General features: G+C 43.0%; 1 protein-coding gene across 1 annotated transcript in view; it reads left to right on the top strand.

The window, feature by feature from the left end:
- The window catches only part of CDHR1 (cadherin related family member 1), a gene marked incomplete at its 3' end in the record, with an annotated part of 43,739 nt that extends 25,530 nt beyond the window's left edge, over positions 1-18,209 (top strand). The window contains exons 12-17 of the mRNA XM_084210258.1: positions 753-905; positions 4,920-5,084; positions 7,155-7,222; positions 9,698-9,926; positions 10,817-11,071; positions 17,658-18,209. Of these exons, the coding sequence (XP_084066384.1) occupies positions 753-905; positions 4,920-5,084; positions 7,155-7,222; positions 9,698-9,926; positions 10,817-11,071; positions 17,658-18,209 (1,422 nt within the window). The remainder of the gene's footprint in view (positions 1-752; positions 906-4,919; positions 5,085-7,154; positions 7,223-9,697; positions 9,927-10,816; positions 11,072-17,657) is intronic.
- Positions 18,210-19,084: the final 875 nt, after the last annotated feature.

Below are 19,084 nucleotides of genomic sequence, written 5' to 3'. Positions count from 1 at the left end.
CAAAAAGATTTGGTGTTTGCATCTCTGGGCTAGCTTAATCCAATCAGTGCAAAATGTGAAACTGCACACCTGTTTGGAAATTGCCTGTCTTTGTGATTCTGCATCTTCATCATGCAGAATGCACGAAGAGCAACTCACACAGCATGGGAGTTATTAGGACACAAGCTGGACATGGGAAGGGTTCAAGGCCAGGCTGGATGGGGCTGTGAGCAACCTATCTAGAGGAAGGTGTCCCTGCCTGTGGCAAGGGGATTGAAATGTGGTGATGTCAAATGTCCCTTCCAACCCAAACCATTCTGTGAGGCTGGGTTTGTGAGGGTTGTGTTGTCCTTACTGGAGCAGTTCAGTGGTCTTTCCTTGGTAGGAAGCAGGAGGAGGCAGGACTTCCCTGCCAACATGCACGTGGTGTCATCTCTGTCTAGCTCCCAGTGTGTGGCACGAAACGCAAGGCTGCTTGCCACAAGATTCTTCTCTTAGCCAGGCCTGCTGCAGGGTTTTTCCATTATGACTGAAAGAATAACCAAGCTTGTCAATCTATTTTAAGAAAAGCTGTGTCTGTCTTGTGACTAGGGCTGGAGGGATTATACAACTAAGCTTCTTAGTGATCTCCTGCCCAGGGGATGGAGAGCAGAGGGCTCTCAGCAATAAGGCTCGTTCTCATTTTATGTAGTTTGAAGGAATAGAGCAATCTAGGCTGTAAGAAATGTGACATTACTGAAAACAATCAATGTCATATCTGCTTTTTTCAACAGGGAGCCAATGCTAAATTCAACCTCCGTCTTGTTGGACCTGGTGGCATCTTCCGTGTGGTTCCTCAAACTGTCCTGAATGAGGCTCAGGTTACAATAATAGTGGAAAATTCTGCTGCCATTGACTATGAAAGCTTCAAGGTGTTAACCTTCAAGGTACTTCTGCTTTCCAGGTCCTCTTTTTCAGGGTACACAGTATGATGGCTTTTGTATCTGATGTGATTTAGCTTCTTAATCCACCCAGAGCTGTCTGATGCATTTTCAGAGACATGATAGTCCATGTAAGGGAAACTCATTTCTGCCTCTAGTGTTCACCACCTTCACAAGGTTTAATGGATGCATCTGTGGACTGATATAGTCCAGCAAATGCAAAATGTTGATTTTTATGTCACTCTAGAAACTGTACATGGTGGCTCTGAATCATTCTAGACTGAACCCTCAGGGTGTTATTTCTGCACTCACAATGATACATTCACAGGATGAAATCCTAATTTCTCTGCAGCAAGAACTTTACCTACTTAGTGCTAAGTAATTTGATTCATGATCATGCTTTTGGATGTTGGCAGCCTGAAGACCCCAGCTGACTGGAAGATAATTCCCCAAAATTGCTCACTGCCTTTGTCAGAGTCTATCTATCTATGTGGCCATTTGCAGGCTGACCTGAGGCTCACCCACGCTCTAAACCAGCCCTGCAAGAACCAGTTTAATCCAAAAGCTGAAACCTTGCATTATCACCTTCCCTGATGGATTCTTTGGCTCATCAACAAGATAATTAAGTAGTCTGGTTTTCTGTCAGCTGCCTCTGAACTTGAGTGTAGATGTTTCAGATGTTTCAGTTCTGACTGCAAAGAACTGCACAGACAATTCCTGTAATCATTTTTAAAAACTGCCAAAACAATCTAGCTAGTTTTGTAATGTACAGAGAGGGGCATTTTTTGCACAATCTAAAAGCCAAAATTCCACAATTTTTTTCTCCCCCGTGCTGTATGGTTTGCTTTGTGTCCTTAGCAGGTTTCACTTCAGTATGTTCCTAAGCCATTTTGAGCTTTATAGGTTATAGATGCTACAAAAATATGAGGCATCATTACTGCATTAAAGTGGAAGATTCTGAAAGGGCCATAAAGTGCTACTGAAACTAATTATAACAAGCACACATTTATTCAGGTTAAACTACCAAAAGACCAGTAAAGGAGTTACACATGGCCTCCTCATGAATGCCAATAGAAATCAAAGTAGTTAATGTGATTGCCATGAACACCAAAAGAATTAATTACCAGGAAAAAGGATATATATTTTTATAGCTTAAGCAGTTATTCTTTTTTTTTTTTAATTACTTCTACTGGAGAAAGTCTTTCCAAAATTATTTCCACTGAAGACTATAAGACTTGGCTTAAAAAGTGCAGCCTTTTTCTGGATTCCAAATGGAGAAGGTGCAGATGGATGATATGGTAGCAATATATGGCAGCAGATACTTTATAAAGACCTCATTGCTGCCTTCACTTTCCTGCAAAGTTCAAATCACTTCCTACCCAGTTTTAGTTGTCAGTGTAGTCAATCTGGTTAGAATTTTGGATGAAATATATTTCTATTTAATGTGTATCTCACAACAGCTTTGAGAGGTTATCTTGAGGGTTTTGGGTTTTTTTCTGTAAGCAATGATCCCTCTCCTCTAGTTCATTTTTGAAGAATAAAATGCCAGAGAGTAAAGCTAATTTGTCTGGGAGATGCACTGAAAAACTTTCTGAAGCAAAGGCTACTAGAGAAACCTATCTTCCATTTAGTGCTGGCTCTTAAATGTAGGTGGTAGTCAGGAGTTCATTTTCAGCTGTCTAAGAGCTCAAATGGGTTTCCCAGAGTATGGCAGCAGTGGTAATTCACACATCTCTGCAGTCCCTCTGCCACAGGGGCCAGATATTGCTGTCCCACCTTGTTAGGGGCTGCCATGCTTTGGGGGCAAACCTCCTGCCTCCATCTCCTTCAGCTTACAGCACATCCTGCCCTGCCAGGAGCATCCAGACACTCATACCTGCAGACTGGGACCAGGTGAGGCTGCAGTTATCTTCAGCTGCCAAAATCAAACTCTATTTTAAAAATTTACCTACCACTTTTAAGATTGCATGTCAGTTTGCTCTTCTGGCGCCCAAGTATGAATTGTTGATATGTAGTCCTGTGAAGTAATAGCTTTACACTATTTTTTTTCTCTCTGCATGAAACAAACAATACAGGTCTACATAAGACATTGCAGGCAAGTAAGCTGACAAAATTTGCTCCCTGAAGGAAGATGTTGTCAGCATGTTGACATAGCAGGACCATGGCTGCTTAAAGGAGAGGGAATAAAAAATGAGTGTGGAAAACAAAGTAAAAATACTGAGCTTTCATAAGGTGTACTAAGATGGGCTGATTGCAGCAGCAAAGATGATTTAACTGCAGATGTTATAATTTAGTAATAGCTCCATGTGCACAATCAGCACTAAGATTTTACCTCTGTACAGCTTTAGGAGCTGAGATTTTTCATGAGGAGGTTTTTGCTGATGTCTGCATGGCTGTCCCTTCAAAAACTTCTTTTGCTGTAACACCACCTGAGAATCCCAAACACAAAAGTTAGCACAGCAATGGAGTGACCAGGCTGCCCTTTTAGAGCAGCAGTGTCCTGCAGTAATTGCAAGCAATCCTTCGAGATTCATTTCTTCTCTTTATTTCCAAGCACTATAAATGTCCACACAGCAGGCACAGCTCTAGGAGATGACACTGAGATCGCCTTTTCTCTGTCTACTTGAACAGCTTCCCACCCTCTGCTCTCACCTCGAGGTGATACAAATTGTCCAAATCTGGCAGAGCAGAGCCTTGAGCCCAGCGGGTCCCCCAGGCAGCCGGGGGTGCCACGGCTGGGGAGCATCACTCACCTGCCCTGCAGGCCCTGCCCAGGGAAGGATGAGCTCCCACAGCACCAGGGGAGCAGGGGATGCTGTGCCAGCCCTGCTGCTCCTGCCAAAGCTCCCTTAGGCACTCCCTCTTTGTGGGAGCTCCTGGGACACATCTCAAAGCAATTAAAACCCCTGCAGCCAGATTTCTCAGCTGAGCCTCTTAGATCTCAGTTCATGTCCTGCTCAGTAGTTTATTAGTGGTGTGCTCCCTTCTTAGAGCCCTCCTGCTTTGTGTTAACTATGTCTCTGCCCAAGCATGAAAAACAAACATTAGACCATTGTTTTTGGTGTTAGCCATTTGGGCTCAGCCCCCCAGAGCCCAAGTCTGATGGCCTAGTGCTGATCCTGCGTGATACAGACCCTGTGAAGGTCCCAGTGGCTCTAAGTACCCATTGTTGAAACTGCTCTTTCTTGCTTACAGAACCACCACAGACCACCTGAGCTTGCTGCTCAACCAGCTGAGGCATCCTACTGATGCTCCCCAAATCCAGTAGATTTTGCTCAGTAAGGAGCAGATAGATACAGTAAATACTCAGTTTACTCTGTGTGATTGCCTGTCCTTTCAGATGAGCAGTCATAAGAATGAGTAATGTCAGAGAGCTCTGTTCTCCTCAGAGACAGTGAGGCAATTCAAAAGCCCTCATTTTATCTGATAAAGTCCTAATCAGCATGAGGCAATGAGGGTAGAAATGCCATGAAGTTGCTAGTAGTTCTCACAATCTTTGGGAAATGGGATTCTGGTGTACATGCCTGACCATCCAGCATATGGGGTGGGAGTAACGCTGCTTCAAAACAACTGGTTTTTTCGCTGTTTGGTGCAGTTTACTGTTCCTGACTTCTTCCTTGATGAAGAACTTCCTCTACAAGATCACAATTAAGTTTATGTGGTTATTCAAAATAATTCAGTGCTTCTGTTTCCCAAAGTTCTTGGATCTGCCCAGGGATGACTGACAACTTCTGTCATGGTTTTTGGATGAGTGTTGGTTAGTTATGACTAGTCACATCTGTCACATGAAGTCTAATATGAATACACAGGTTTGAAAGCCTCTCCCCACAGCTTGACTGCCCATCTCAAGCAAGCACGTACAAACAAGCCGAGGCCGCATGCTGACCTGGCTCATCATCTCCCTGGTTCTGAGCTGTCTGCTCCAACCAGCCTAAAATGCACCAATGTGCCTGGTGAAGGAAGCTCCTTTAAGAGAACTAATAGCTGCTTTGTAGTGATTGCTGGTTTTTCTCTTCTTAGCTTCTTGCAATAGAGGTGAACACACCTGAGAAATTCAGCTCGACGGCTGACGTGGTGATTCGCTTGCTGGACACCAATGACAATGTCCCCAAGTTCTCCTCTGACTACTACATTGCCAGGATCCCTGAGAACTCCCCAGGGGGCTCCAATGTAGTTGCTGTTACAGTAAGTTTCATTCACCTCCAACGAAACATTCTCTTTTCTGGGTGTCTGTGGAAACAGTTCTAGTACCTTAAAAATAGTGGACAGGGCAAATAGCAAATCTTACTTGACATTCGACTTCAATTCCTTTCCAGAATCAACTGAAAAAAAAACTACTTTAGGAAAAAATAAAGTTTTAGACAAATATTATTTAGAGCAACAAAGGCCATCTGCTTTTAAGTCAAATCACATGGCCTTTGAGTATTAAGAAAGCCTCTGCCAAATCAGTGTCCAGTGGGAAGATTCAGTTATGGCTAAGTGGAATTGGATTTACTGGATTTGCTTGCTTAAGTATGAGTAAAAAGAAAACATGATGGCTGCTTAGTAGGTATTAGTCTCCTCCTCTTGGGAGGAACCTGGCTGCTAAAGGAATAATTAAACAGTTAATGAGGGCAAGAATATAAAATTAAAGTGCTTAGGACTGGAAAAAAAAAGATCCCTATGTATGCATCTTCTCACAGTGGGAAAAATATGCCCATAGATTTTCCAGTATCTTGCATTTTCATACAAAGAAAGTCAGGGTTGTTACCTGGGCCCTGAGTGCTAGAGGAGCATTTCCAGCTGCCTCTCTCTAATGCAACTGCTGAGACTGGAAACAGCCCTCATGTCACAAAGCCAAGAAAGCTTCTGGACACCTGGGCCTTGGTGGGAGATACAAGTCACCTTGCAGAGGCCACACAGGTAAGGATGATGGAGGCAGGTTGCCAGAGATCTCCAGCAGAAGCTGGCAACACATAAGAAAGATGATTAAATAATCAGAATAATAAAGTGCTGAAGGCAAATTTTAGCAATGGAAGAATCAAAGAACTGAAACATAAACAACAGAGAAAAGGTTATTGCATGAAACTTATATGAAATCTATTCACGACTCTTAAACATAACTATCTTTGAGGTAAGAGGAATAAAAAAATTCTAGTATGTGGACAGCAAAAAAAAGAAGAGATTTAAAAAATGTTTGCAGAAGCAATAAAATTTCTGAGCTAAAGTGCACAGGAATGTGTAGCTGAAGGAGCCCATGTAAAATTTAGTCATGTGCTGTCAACTCAGTACTTGACCCAGATTCACAACTATATGTGAAAAACTAAGATGTTTCAAGTACTCAGAATGGCAATTCTGGAAGAAATCCCAGGTATGCAGATGTTTTAAGTGAAGTTAGACTGTACTAAACTAGGCTGTGGTCAAAATCGTGGGGTAAGAGAATCTGACAAGCTCATGCCAAACAACAAAACTACATCTACCAGTAGGGCTGCAAATGTGTTATGTTAATCATGCAGGAATCAAAGACGTTGTTCCAGTTCTCAAATATTTAAACAAGAAGATGAATGAATCAACCAGTACCACCATGAATTTTGATGGCCAGATACAATGGTATAACACCTCCTCAGAGCTATCAGAGACGCAGGAGCTTATGGAAATAGCTGCTACCAAATCAATAGCTTTCCTAAGCCTGAGCCAAGAAAGGAAGCCAACAAGAGCATGAAACAAAGATATCAACTGGTTGTAGTATTTGCATTATTAAAAGTCACACAGGCACAAGAGTGATTAAAAAACAAACAAAGCTGAAATACAATGTATAGATTGAAACATTTGTTATTCATTACTATAAATTGACTAAATTAAACAAGCTGAAGCTTAAAAATACAATATATAAAGTAAATAACTTTGTCTAGGGAATATTCATTAATGTTTAACTGATAATTAGGAAGGTCTGAGAGCTGGCAGTGTGTTCATGTCATTGAGATTGTCTCCATCTCTATCAAAGGAGGAGGAGGTAACTATGGATGGATGGGGCCATCTAGCGTCACTCTCTGTGCCAGAGCCCCCGGGCATAGGGACAGCATTCCTGGGGCTGGCAGGGACATTTCCTGGTCTTAGGTTGTGCACTTTCTAGGTGCATATTTGCTCATGCAGTTTCCCACTAAAAATGTGATGGCAAAGAGAGTGAAAAGCATTTGGGCCTGTTGTTAAAAGAAAAATGAAACAGTTATTTTTCCATTATGGTAAAGTAAAACTCTCCTTTTTCCTTTTCTTAAGGCTACAGATCCAGATTCAGGGCTTTGGGGAGAAATCAAGTACTCTATCTATGGAACAGGAGCAGATCTGTAAGTAACAAGTAAATAAATAAAACTACATAACCTCTAAGCAGTGTTCTGAAATAATTTTAAAAGAAAGCTAGCAGACTCCTTTTTGGTCTGCTTTTTTCCAAGGACATTTATGCCATGTTCTTTGTGAGTTCTGTGAACACAACAGTAAAGCTACTGTGATCATTAAACATCTACTTCATGAACCCAAGGAATTCTACCCACAAACCCCCAAAAAGATACAGGGCAGATAAAGTATCAATACACAGGATTTGTTCAATCACCATTTCAAAAACACTTGTAAGAGAAAGAGAGGTTTTGGTCTAGTTGTGAAAAGTCAGTTCTACAGAAAAATAATTTCGTGGGGTTTTTTCCCCTTCCCTTTCCATGTAGCTTTACAAATAGCTCTTGTCAAGCTAAATCAAGTAAGACAAGATATTCAAGGATATACATCTCAGCTTTGGAGGTCAGCTGCACTGGGTGTTAAAAGCCTTTTGTCTATTTAAACAAAACAGTCCTGCATCAGGAAAAAGGGAACCTGATGCTTACTTGACTTGGTAATAATGCCTCCCTCCCTCTCCCTGTATTTGGGGACAGTGCTGGGGTAGAACATCTTGAAACATTGATTCCTTCACACCATGTCCATCCCAGCTCCCAGACATGGCTGGGATCCGTGACATGGCTGTCACAGATATTCCTGCTGGAGCCTTCATTCTGCAGCGCAGAATGCTGAACATGAATGAGCTTTTCAGGCACTCATCTCAAGAATCTTTTTTCCTCTGTACGTTATCCACCTGGAGCTAAAGCTGAACTCTTCTTGTTAAGGTGAAAGCCATTTAGGAGGCACAATCAAAGTCCAAAATCCAAGATGTTAAGGGTGAACCTCTTCTGTAGCCAGAAGGATACACATTTGGGAGCATTTCCACGATGGATTATTTTGAGCTCTTCACTAAGTCTTTAAGCTAGCTGCTAACTGCACAGAGAGAAGCAAGAAAAGGTCATGTCATGCAGGCAGACCTCTTAGGTTTAGAATGTAGCAGCTGGTGGAAAGAAGCTTGAGAAGGTTGTTGACAAAGGATTTATGGGGAAAAAAATGTAAGCACGACTTTATTCTGATTGGCATTATGGGGCTGCTCAGATTCACTGTTCTTATGCTGTTGAATGAAGAAATTATGATGTGAACTTTTCTTTTCCTTCTTAAGTATTTTTGTTTGTTTTCCTCCTGCCAGAATGGCATCGCTCTGCAAGGCTGGATTGATTTTCTAGCCCTGGCACCTCTAGATGTGCTGAACACACAGTTTGATGCAGATAGGAGAATTTCAGCCAGAGGCACAATGTTTCTGTCTTGGGTATTACATCAGTGGGTGTGCAGTTGCGTGGGCAGAAAGATGAGTTGTACTGGAGTAAGAGAAATAGTGTTAACTGTTGAAGATGAAACCAATCTGATGACAATCCTACTTTGGTAATCCAAGCTGCCAGTGGGAGCACTTCTGTTCTTCCCCTAAAAAGGGAATGATGAGAGTCCTGTCTGCATGGTTAGGCTGAGCTGGGTGCTGAGGAGGCAGCACAGGCACTGTCTCCTACATTGCTATTCCCACTTCTTGGATTTCATCAAAACTTACAACAGGGTTATGAGAACAATTGAAGATTCTAGATTGCTAAATGCCCCTTATATAATCAGTCTCAATTGCATTCACAGTTGGAATGCAGAAAATATTTTGCTACCCTGTGCATTGATCAAAGGAAATATAAAAACTTTCATCTGTTAAAAGCACTACTGCTTGGAGCCTACAGTGGCAGTCCATTTTAAAAAGACACTTTTTTGGTATCTTCTCTATAAATACAAACTTTGGGCTGACACTTTTGACAGTGTCTCTGTAATTACAAATGTGTAAAACTGAACTTGCAACAGAAAAAGCTGAACACCCACTCCATCCCAGTGTCAGTCTATGGAAAAATGGTTATTTTTGGAAAAGATAATTTGCCCTGTAGTTTGGGAGATTTAAGAACAGATTTTTTTCCTACCCATTCTGAGAAGTGAAGACCTTAAATATGATATGCATCACACTTCTTTTAGATATTTAGGTGACATAAATCAATCTTAATTTATGCAGGGCATAATCTATTATGCTGTACTTTAAAAAAAAAAAAGTAAAAAAAAGGCTTAATGTTTTTCCTTTTAATGCAAGAAAATCACTCTGGGGGAAGGTCATCACACTGAGCATTTAATGAGGACAAAGATTTTTAATGGAAAATGCAGCTAAAATGGCACAAGAGATAGAAAACTATGAGACACTGGTAGGTCTCTGGCTTTCAAGCCTAAAGGAACTAGACAAAAACCAGGCAGAGTGAAAGATTTGGAAACATCACCCAGAGAGGAATTAGGTGAAGCGTAAGAGTGTCTGGGCACAGCATTTCAGTCTTTACAGCTTAGAGCAAAGGTGGGATCTAAACACACATTAAGTGACCAAAAGTCTTTTCTTGCTTCTTTTCCAGGTTCCTAATCCACCCATCAACAGGTATAATTTACACCCAGCCCTGGGCTGTGCTAGATGCTGAAGTGAACTCAAAGTATAATTTCTATGTGAAAGCAGAGGACACAGATGGGAAATACAGCTTGGCTGAAGTGTTTATCACCGTGCTAGATGTCAATGACCACTCTCCAGAGTTCAATGAAAACATCCAGGAGAAGACAATGATCATTGGGTCACCGGTGAAGATAGAGGTGAGAGATGGCACCGTGTGTCACAAAGCAGAGTGCTTTGGAAAAGCCTTGGCTCTGCTGTTTACTCTCAGGGGTCATGATGAATGTCTGAAAGTTGCCTTTTCTTGCAGCTTTATTTTGCACATCCAATTGGATGTAACAAATGGATTAAAGTGTAGAATTATAGTATTTACTGACTGCTGAGAAGGAGAAATAAATTCTATAGGCAGAATATAAAGTCCTGTTACACTATTTGAACAATGAGCTGGGGGACAGTCCTGGATTACAGTGATCACAAGAAGCCCAAACAAGATCAGTGAATGAAAGTACAGGATTTTGAACACATAACCTTCCTGACACCCCTTTGTGTTCAGCCACACAACTTAGTTCCCTTCGTTTTGAAGAACCATATCCAATAATCCAGTGCAGAACAGAAGGTGAAAAAAATGCAATAACAATTCCCAGGCAGAACATCCTATGTTACACACATTTAAATGCACATAGTGAAACCTGATCTCACGACACCTAATGTTAGTAGAATAAATACCACAACACAAAAATTTAGGCAGCTATAGTTTATAGCATGGAGCTAATCCCATTGTTCTTTATCACTTCATATTTGTCCCCCACACTGTGTGAGAAGCTCCCAGCTGAGGACCATTTGCATTCTACAGATAGGTTACAGTTCAGTTTTTCCTCTGATTTTATTTCATCTCAAATAGAAGTAATTTATAAAGAAAGGAGCCTAGTCATGCTGTTTTTCACTAGAAAATGTAGCCTAGCTTCCAAGATGAAATGAAAGCAGCCCAGTCATGGCACAGATACTATCGGAAGTGAATGCTCAGAAGGTGTTTATCCTCAGGCAAAGATACAAACAATAACACCTTTGTTTTTCACACTTCCCCTACCAGGCCATAGACCAAGATGCAGAAGAACCCAACAACATTGTGGATTATTCCATCATGCAAGCAGATCCAGCCAATGTGTTTGACATAGACCAAAGCACTGGGGAGATCAAGCTGAAATCCTATATCCGATCTCTGGACATCATCCACAACATCACAAACAATAAAGACTGCATATGGTCATTGGTGGTCCAGGCCAAAGACCGAGGCTCTCCGTCCTTCAGTACCACAGCAGTTCTGAAGATTGATATCACAGAAGAGGTAAGCAAATGTTTTAGAAAAATCCTTACGGGAGACAATCCCTGAAAGGCACCAAACAGTAGACATTGGTTGCTCCATTTCTGAGACTTTCTTGCCAGCTCTGTTTTGCAGAATATTTCTGTAGCCTTGTGGTGAAGTTGGATTCTACAGCCACAAATGTGAAAGATATTTTGATCAGAAATATTGCAAAGGTGCAAAGGTAGGAGTGTAATGTAATTGGGAGATGATTTTTTTGTTAGAGGTTGTTAGATATGAATTAAGGTCTATAGACTTCTGAGAGTAAAGGTAAATCCCAACTGCTAAAGTTCTGCTTTTTTATTTTTATCCAGGAGAAGAAAAAATCCTTTTTCCCTTACAAAAAGTGAGTGGAAAACAGCTGGGGTCAGAATGAAATAAATCAGATAAATCAATCTAAGTGACATAGGAAAAGTGAGAAAAAACTTTACAGAAATGCTTTAAAGTACATAGAACTTTGGATGGAAGCTCAGTAATGGCAGTATTATTAGCAGATGAAACAAGAAGGCTCTAAAAGAGTCTTACACACGTAGGCTGAGATTTTCCTTAGTCCAGCTTTTAAGTCAGCTGAAGAACAAGCAGCGATTTATCGTGTGCAGCACATGCTTGTACGATTCTTATTTATTGTAACTGCCTTGCCATGCCTTTAACTAGGTACCAGCAGGGAGGAAATGGACTTTAAAGCAGATGAGAAGCACATCATTAGCCTGCCAGTCTCTGGACCACACACATAAACTGGGCAAAGATGCAAATCTCATCCTACAGACAGCAGCTGGCCTTCTCTTTGTTTGGTCACAATGCTCCCACTGCTCTTAGGTCTGTTATAATCTCTCTCTGTTTACTCCATCTCCTCTTATTCCACTGATATTCCGTATGAGGCACATTCATATGATAGTTTGTGTACACAGTTCAGAGCCTGCTGGACTGCCAGGGGACTTGGGTCTGCCCTAGCAGGGCAGTGCCTGGCATGGGGCTGCCTTTTGGGGTCAGACAGCCCTGTGAGCATGGGCTGGGCTTGCTGCTGCAAGGCTCTGCCACGTGGAGCTGGGGTACTCTGCATGCAGGGTGTCTGTGGTAAGTCTAGAGATTTAGCTGTTCTTACAGATACAAAGGAAATGCACTGTTTAACACTTGGATTTCTCATGGAAATTAAGTTTTGGTGGGTTTTATACAAGAAACAAGAATTGCTACCCACAGCCAAGAGTGGGAGTACTTGCCCTCCCTGCCTTGCTTCCAGGCTCCTCACGGCCTGCACATTTCAGGAGTGCATGGCAGCAGGTGGACCCAGGCCCAGTCCCCAGGCACATCACTGCTGGTGGCCACCAGCCTCCCCTTCCCCCTCCTGGGTGAGCTGGAAACCTCTCTGTCAGCATGTGGGGCTGATGGATGTGAGTAGAGGGAGGGTGTCCCACCTTGCCTGCTGGGGGACAACATGTCCCTGAACCAGCTTAAGAAGGACAACTTGAAGGAAAACAAACATAGCTGATACTTTGGGATAAGGAGTTTCCTGAATTTCCTTCTAGTGCTTGAAGCAATAGCAGTACCTGATGAAAGATGGTGTCTTGTATGAAGTCCCCTGTCTGCTCCATTTTCTCCCCCTCCTGGGGTACATATTTGGCACAAAGTGAGGGAGAGCCTTCCTCATAAACTCTGAAGGGAAGCAGAGAGCATGTGATGACGTGGATTTCCTCACACGCAGTTTTTTTTCCTTTTTCCCATGCTCTTCTTGATGCCAAGTCCCAACAGAGAGTCTGAGATAGCAAAAGCATCTGCTTTCTTTGAGTAGGTTTCTTCAGCAGGATCTGGGCTACTAATCTAGCGTACTTTTTGTACATGTCTCTATTACTTCTTCCATGGCTTGTAATGATTTGGGTTGGTTGGGTTGGGGGATTTTTTTATCCCATAGCATCCCATCTTTTTTGCAGAAACATTTCAGTTTGCAGGTACATGAGCTGCAGTGCCAGTGTCCAAAACCCTTGGTCACTGCCTGTGTCCCAGGGACAGCACAGTCAATGCTAACGCTTTGTGGAGAAAACAATCCCTTGGTGTAGGCATATTGCATACACACACTCTCCTTCTCTGAGGCTGTTACAAATGTGCATTTCATCCCTTTGTGCTCCAGCTGTACAAAGGCTCTTATTTCACTGTTTGGTGGGCATTTATGTATTACTGATTTTGGATAAAGAGGATATTTTTGAATGCATCCTCTAGAGGTTTCCTGCAGTGTTAATCACAGTAAGTAATTAAACAGGCATATTTTCTGATTAACGTTTACCACTGCAATTAGCACAAGTCTGTGCCCTTCGAGATGGATGCCTTGTGACTAAGTTCAGCAGTATTGCACATCAAAAGGACCTTCTCTTGGAATAATACAGTGCTAAAAGAATCCAAAGGCCTTTTAATTTAACTGAGTCTGATTTTATGGAAGTTGGTATTGAGGGGCATCTGTTAATATCCTATCCTTTCACAATAAATAAAAAATAACCTTTCACAGAATAAAAAAACATATGCTGGAAAAGCCAGTCTTTTTCAATCCATATGTCTCACTCAGAAATCTATTCCTGCCTGATATTTTCAGAGAAGGCTGATTCCCATTCCTCTTTCTGGAAGTTGGCCTGATGGGGGCATCCCTTGGCCTCTTGATGACTCCTCTGAGGTTCTGCAAATGTAGAGGAGGCATTTATTTACACCTCCTCACAGACTGAGGCTTAAGTCCATATTTAGACAGCTTAATCTGTAGTTCTTAATAGCTTTGACCACTCATTTAGACTTCTAAATATAGTTGGTGAGTCTCAGTTTTAGATTCTCTTCACTGAAAGCTTTGACAAAAATCTTCGAAGTAAAATGGAGATCATCTCTCTCGTACTAATGGCAACCATGGGAGCTGTGGTTGCTGGCACTGAACAGCCCTTGCCACATTTGCAGAGCAGTTAGCCTCTTCTTTCCACAGTTTCATGGACTTGAAAAAAATATTGGTTTGATTTGAGAAGTCTTGCTTCGTGCTGGTGTGTGAATTGCGAAGTGATGCAAACACAACCTTCATATACAGTGATAGCACTGAGCTTTGGGATAAGCACTGCAGGAGCAGCTGGTGTTTTGCCTCGGATCAGGAGTCACTTCTGAAGCAAATCTCCTGATCATCCCCACATGCTGTGCGATGGCCTGTGCCTCACATAGCTCCAAGCATACAAGGTGGACTTCTTTCAGAGGAAAATGTGTTTTGGGAGCACACCTAGTGTGCCTGGGCACCAACAGGCAGCTATCCCTGCAACTAGGCTAGAACAAAACCCCAGAAACACTAAATGTGTGGAAGTGGGCTCCTCAGAAGCAGCTGGTTCATTGCACGGATTGTACAAATCCACTTGTTTAAGTCAACACCGCCCGAGTTGTCTGTAACACAATTGTTGATCAAACATTTACGATCGAGTCCAACTCCAGCACTGCCAAGTCCATCACAAAACCATGTCCCTTAAGTGCCACATCTACAAATAATCTGCAATAGCTTAAGTTCTTAACAGGTTTGCCTACTTACTTAGACTCCTAAATATAGCTGGTGAGCCTTAGCTGCTCTTGTGATTGAAGAGCTCAACCACATTCCTTTCTGGGTCCAGCTTCTGGATACTTGGCCCTGTGCTCTAATCACTGCAACCCATGCATTAGGAAAGGCTCTTGAGAAGTTGCCACAACCAAAAAACCCCAAAAAAACAGCAGAGCATTGTCTTCTGTGAGCAGTGGCATTTTGGTATTTTAACTCCCTTGGTGACTGTTAAGGAGTGTTTTTTCCACGTCCTGGCCCACAGAGATATGACAGCTTTCATTTAATCATGTATCTGCTTTTATTTTATTGTGCACCAGAAAAACCAGTACCCTTCAAAGTGCAGCATGCCTTTTAGGAAAAAACAACAGCTTCAACAATTCAACAAATAGTGGCAACAAACAAGCTGGCTACATGGCACTGCTGGTAATCAACACAAGGACTTGATGTTTTAAATGTGCACTTCCCATAAGTCTCTCTGCAGCCTGGCTAAGATTATGACATTCCTGGCCTGTATTGCAAGTTATTCCTTCTGTTTATCCTGCCAGTGTCATGGTCATGACAAACAGAAACTCTCCCACTCTGTGCTTACAAAATGTCTGATGTTTTTATGCAGAACAGTTGTTGTCCAAGGCTAATTCCAGGCAAAACTTTGTATAGTAGAGGTCAAGTAACTAAAACAGAGGCTGAACCAGCTAGCTGTTAATGGGTTTAGTTTTGGTATTAATCATCTCTTCATCGCTGGAAGCTCTGAACAGATGCCAGATTTTCTGAGACCAGGCGACTGAACGAAGCCAAATGTCAAAACTCTCCACTCTCTACAATTTTTTATCTGTTCTTACCTCTGCAGCTGTAGTACATGTTGCCCATGTACTGTCTAATCTCATTTATTCAAGGTTTTCAAATACCTAGTCAAATTCTCTTCAGCCATCAGTGCCTTCCAAAAAAATAGATCTTGACAAAACTTGTAACAGGTGGACTCAGGTCGCATACTACTTAGCAGGGTTTATCTGACACTTAATTTATCTGACTTTCACATGAAGTTAAGTAAGCCAGGGTAGAATTTCTATCTGATGGGATTTAAGTACAAAAAAATCCATGTAATGCAGAACAGCAAAGCTGATGTGAGTCTAAGCCCCACCAAAGTCATGGGCTGCTTTGCTTTTAGTTTCTAGTTCAGGTCCACTCCTAATTAAGTACTGGAAGAATTCTCTGTACAGCAAAATGATGAAAATTTGTCCCTACCTGCCCAGTGACATGGTCTGTGAGTTTCACTAGAATTTCTTTCCTACTTTCTTGTTGGCAATGGGACACATTCAGGGTAGGAGAAGAGTAGGCTTGATAATGTGTTTGAGATAAGTTGCAAAAAAACAGAAATTAGGACAGAAATTATTAGCTAATTTACGTGCCCCAAGTTTATGGATGCAACCTTAATGACAAGAGGTGTTCTAAAGCACACTCTGGGATACTCTGAGTCATCTTCCCCCACAGACTGGGGAGGACAAAGAGATGGGCATCCTACAGTCACACGGAGAAATCCATCTGATCTACAAGTCAGAGGTTCAAGTCCAAGCTACTGACAAGGTTCTCCTTATACACACTGTCTTTGATACCTATTTTAGCATATGGTGACTACTGCTCCAGAGGGGTCCTTTTCTTCCCATTGACCAAAAGCTGGGAGCTTAGATCTCTAATTGAAACACAGCTCAGTAGACTAGCAAAGTTTGGGTGAGGATTCCCTCCTGTAGTCAAAGACAGGGGGCTAGGGCATAGTGGACAGCCCTGTCTTTCTGCAGCCATACATCACTTTATGACCAACTCTCAGTAACCAGACCTGCATGTGAATGTGCCATTTCTGAAGGCTCTCCTGGCCTTACATAGCACCACTGTCTGTTCAGACACCACCTGTATTCACGATGAACTTCTCTTGGAAATGCAGTCCAAGGATAGGCTACCATGCCCTGAATAAGGGTGATCTATGTGCCATGCCTCTAGCCTTTATTCCCTAATCAGCCAGGTGTTTATATGTGCTTCCTAACTTCTTTTACTGTTTCTGGATTCAGTCTGACATCACTGCAACTGCCTCCTCTCCTGTGCCTAGTTCAACACTTAGCTCCCTTTATTTTATAGGCTCTCTATCCTGTGCACATTTCAGCCTAGTTTCCCAGCTGTATTTATAATAGATACTGGCCTCTTTCAAATATAACCATGTGAGGGTTGACCATTTCTCTTATTTTTGATATTTCCAGATCAAGTCCAGGGTAAAATCCTATATTTTAGGCCTCAAGAAGCGTCCATGGACAATATATGGAATATGCATGAGTGGCGTCCTTTCCACCATTTCTGTTACAATGGTGATCTCCACCATCATGTACTGGAAAAGTGTGAAAAGATCCAAGCTCCACCCGCAGGGCAAAATCCGCAAAATTATACGGGGACCTCCAAGACGCACAGTGTGCTGAGCTGGAAAGTGAACTGGCCATTCATTTGTCCTTAATATGCCATATGTAGCTTATGTCATTGCTGATTTCTTTCTATAAACAAAGCTCTTTAGCTCCACTTATCTCCCCTACCTCAAAGAGTTTTGTTATGTCTGTAAAAGAGTACTTGAAAACAGAATGCAGCACATATCTGCTGACTACTCATTTGTACACTGACATTTTATAAGCAGAAGCTTTCTCCTAATCTTTTTCAATGCCATGCTCAGTAATTGAGCCAATTATTTTCTTGCTCCATTCTTGCAAGTTAAACACTATGGTGACATGCAGGAATCTGCCCTAATTTGGTGGCAGTACTTCTGTAATCTTTTGTGTTCAAGTCATCTACCTCACAGTACTATAATGTTTACCCAGTCTCCAGCCCCATCTAAATTTTCCACCCCTGGACTGGACTGGCTGTGTGACTCTCATTTTTTTTTTTTTAGAGACAACTTCCATCAATCAGCTCTACTTGTAACATATTTTGGACAAATGAAATTTCTGGGTCACTGTCTGTCCCCTGGAGTAAGTCATGTGTTTTCTTTGTACTCCTTTACAGACTCTTCACAAAGGGCCTATGGCCGCCTTTTTGATGCAAACTAAAGATAACCCCATGAAAGCCTTAGGAGTGCTAGCTGGTGTCATGGGCATAATGGTGCTGATAACTATCATGATCTCTACTGCCATGTTCTGGCGCAACAAGCGGTCCAACAAAGTCATGCCGGTGAGAAGGATCATAAAAAAGAGACAGGTGCCACCATCCCGGACAGTCAGGATGGAGTGGCTGAAGTTCAAGAGGCCCAGCAACGCTGCAGAGAAGTTTGTGGTTGAGGAGGACGTGAAGAGCCTACACAATGAGAACAGCAACAATAACGTCCAGGTTGTCCCCGTGCCGCCAGCAGCCCCCCTGCCCCCGCCACCCCCCGCCCTGGCTCCCCGAGGCGATGGCCCGGGGTGGCGGGTGCCAACCGTGTCTGGGTCCCTCACTCCCAAGCACGTCATCAAGCCACCAAAGAAGAAAGGTCACAGCAGCACCCACAACGCCCTTGTGTCAGAGCTCAAAATGAGGTTTGAGAAGAGGAACGCAGCTTTTGGGGAGCCCCACATCTAGATGCTTTCAGCAGCCCCAGAGACTGCAGACTGTGGTTGGGCATGGATATTTTTACTTGCTGTCTCTTCCCCATGTCTGTCAGCACCCTGTGAACCAGAGCAGCTTCTCACTGTGATAGCCACCCCTCACCTTCTGCAAGCACCATCGTGACTGCTGTTCCCTCGGCCGTGTCCCATGGGCCCTCCCTTCAGCTGTGTCTGACCACGGTGCTGAGTGTGCCAGCCACAGTCTCCCCAGGTGAACAGGGACTCAGGTTGCCCCTGGTTTGGAGGTTTCTACCCAGAGCCTGGGTTTTCAAACAAGATGCTCTGCAGCCAAGGCCCTGGTGGATGCTTCTTCTGACCTGGTCTGGCAGGTGGGTTTGAGGTGTCTGAAAATCCATCACTTCAAATCTCAGACCCGTTTTTGAAGATGTTGGCCTGGCCGTGGCAGCAGCACTGAGTCGGATGCAGGTCTCCTACAGCAGTGGCACTGCTCTGTCCTGTGCACAGTGTGCTTTGCAGCAGCTGGCGGAGCGATGTGCTCCTGGCCTGAGTACCTTCATTCCCAGAAGGTAAGCGGGCAGGCTTGGAGAAGTTCTTCATTTTCCTGCAGCTTACTCTAGGTTTTGCCAGAGCACATTGACATGATGCTGTGCTTTGCTTCTGCCCTGGACTTGCCTGCTGGGGAGAGACAGGAGGGGCACCTCAGCCTTCCCTGGACCAGCAGGGGCAAGATTTGAGCATGGAACTTCAATAGGAGCACTCGCTCAGCCTCCTTCTGACACTGCGCCCCAAAAGAGCAGGAGCCCAGCAGGAGAAGGACATGAATAAAAACACTGGGAAGACAAGGTAAAGCTGAGAGGCAAATGATCAGTGGAAGAAAGAGACAAGTGC

This window comes from Fringilla coelebs, assembly GCF_963513975.1.
Source record: "Fringilla coelebs genome assembly, chromosome: 8".
Lineage (NCBI taxonomy): Eukaryota > Metazoa > Chordata > Aves > Passeriformes > Fringillidae > Fringilla > Fringilla coelebs.
Note: the sequence above shows the minus strand (reverse complement) of the source record. Positions and strands in the feature narration are given on the sequence as shown.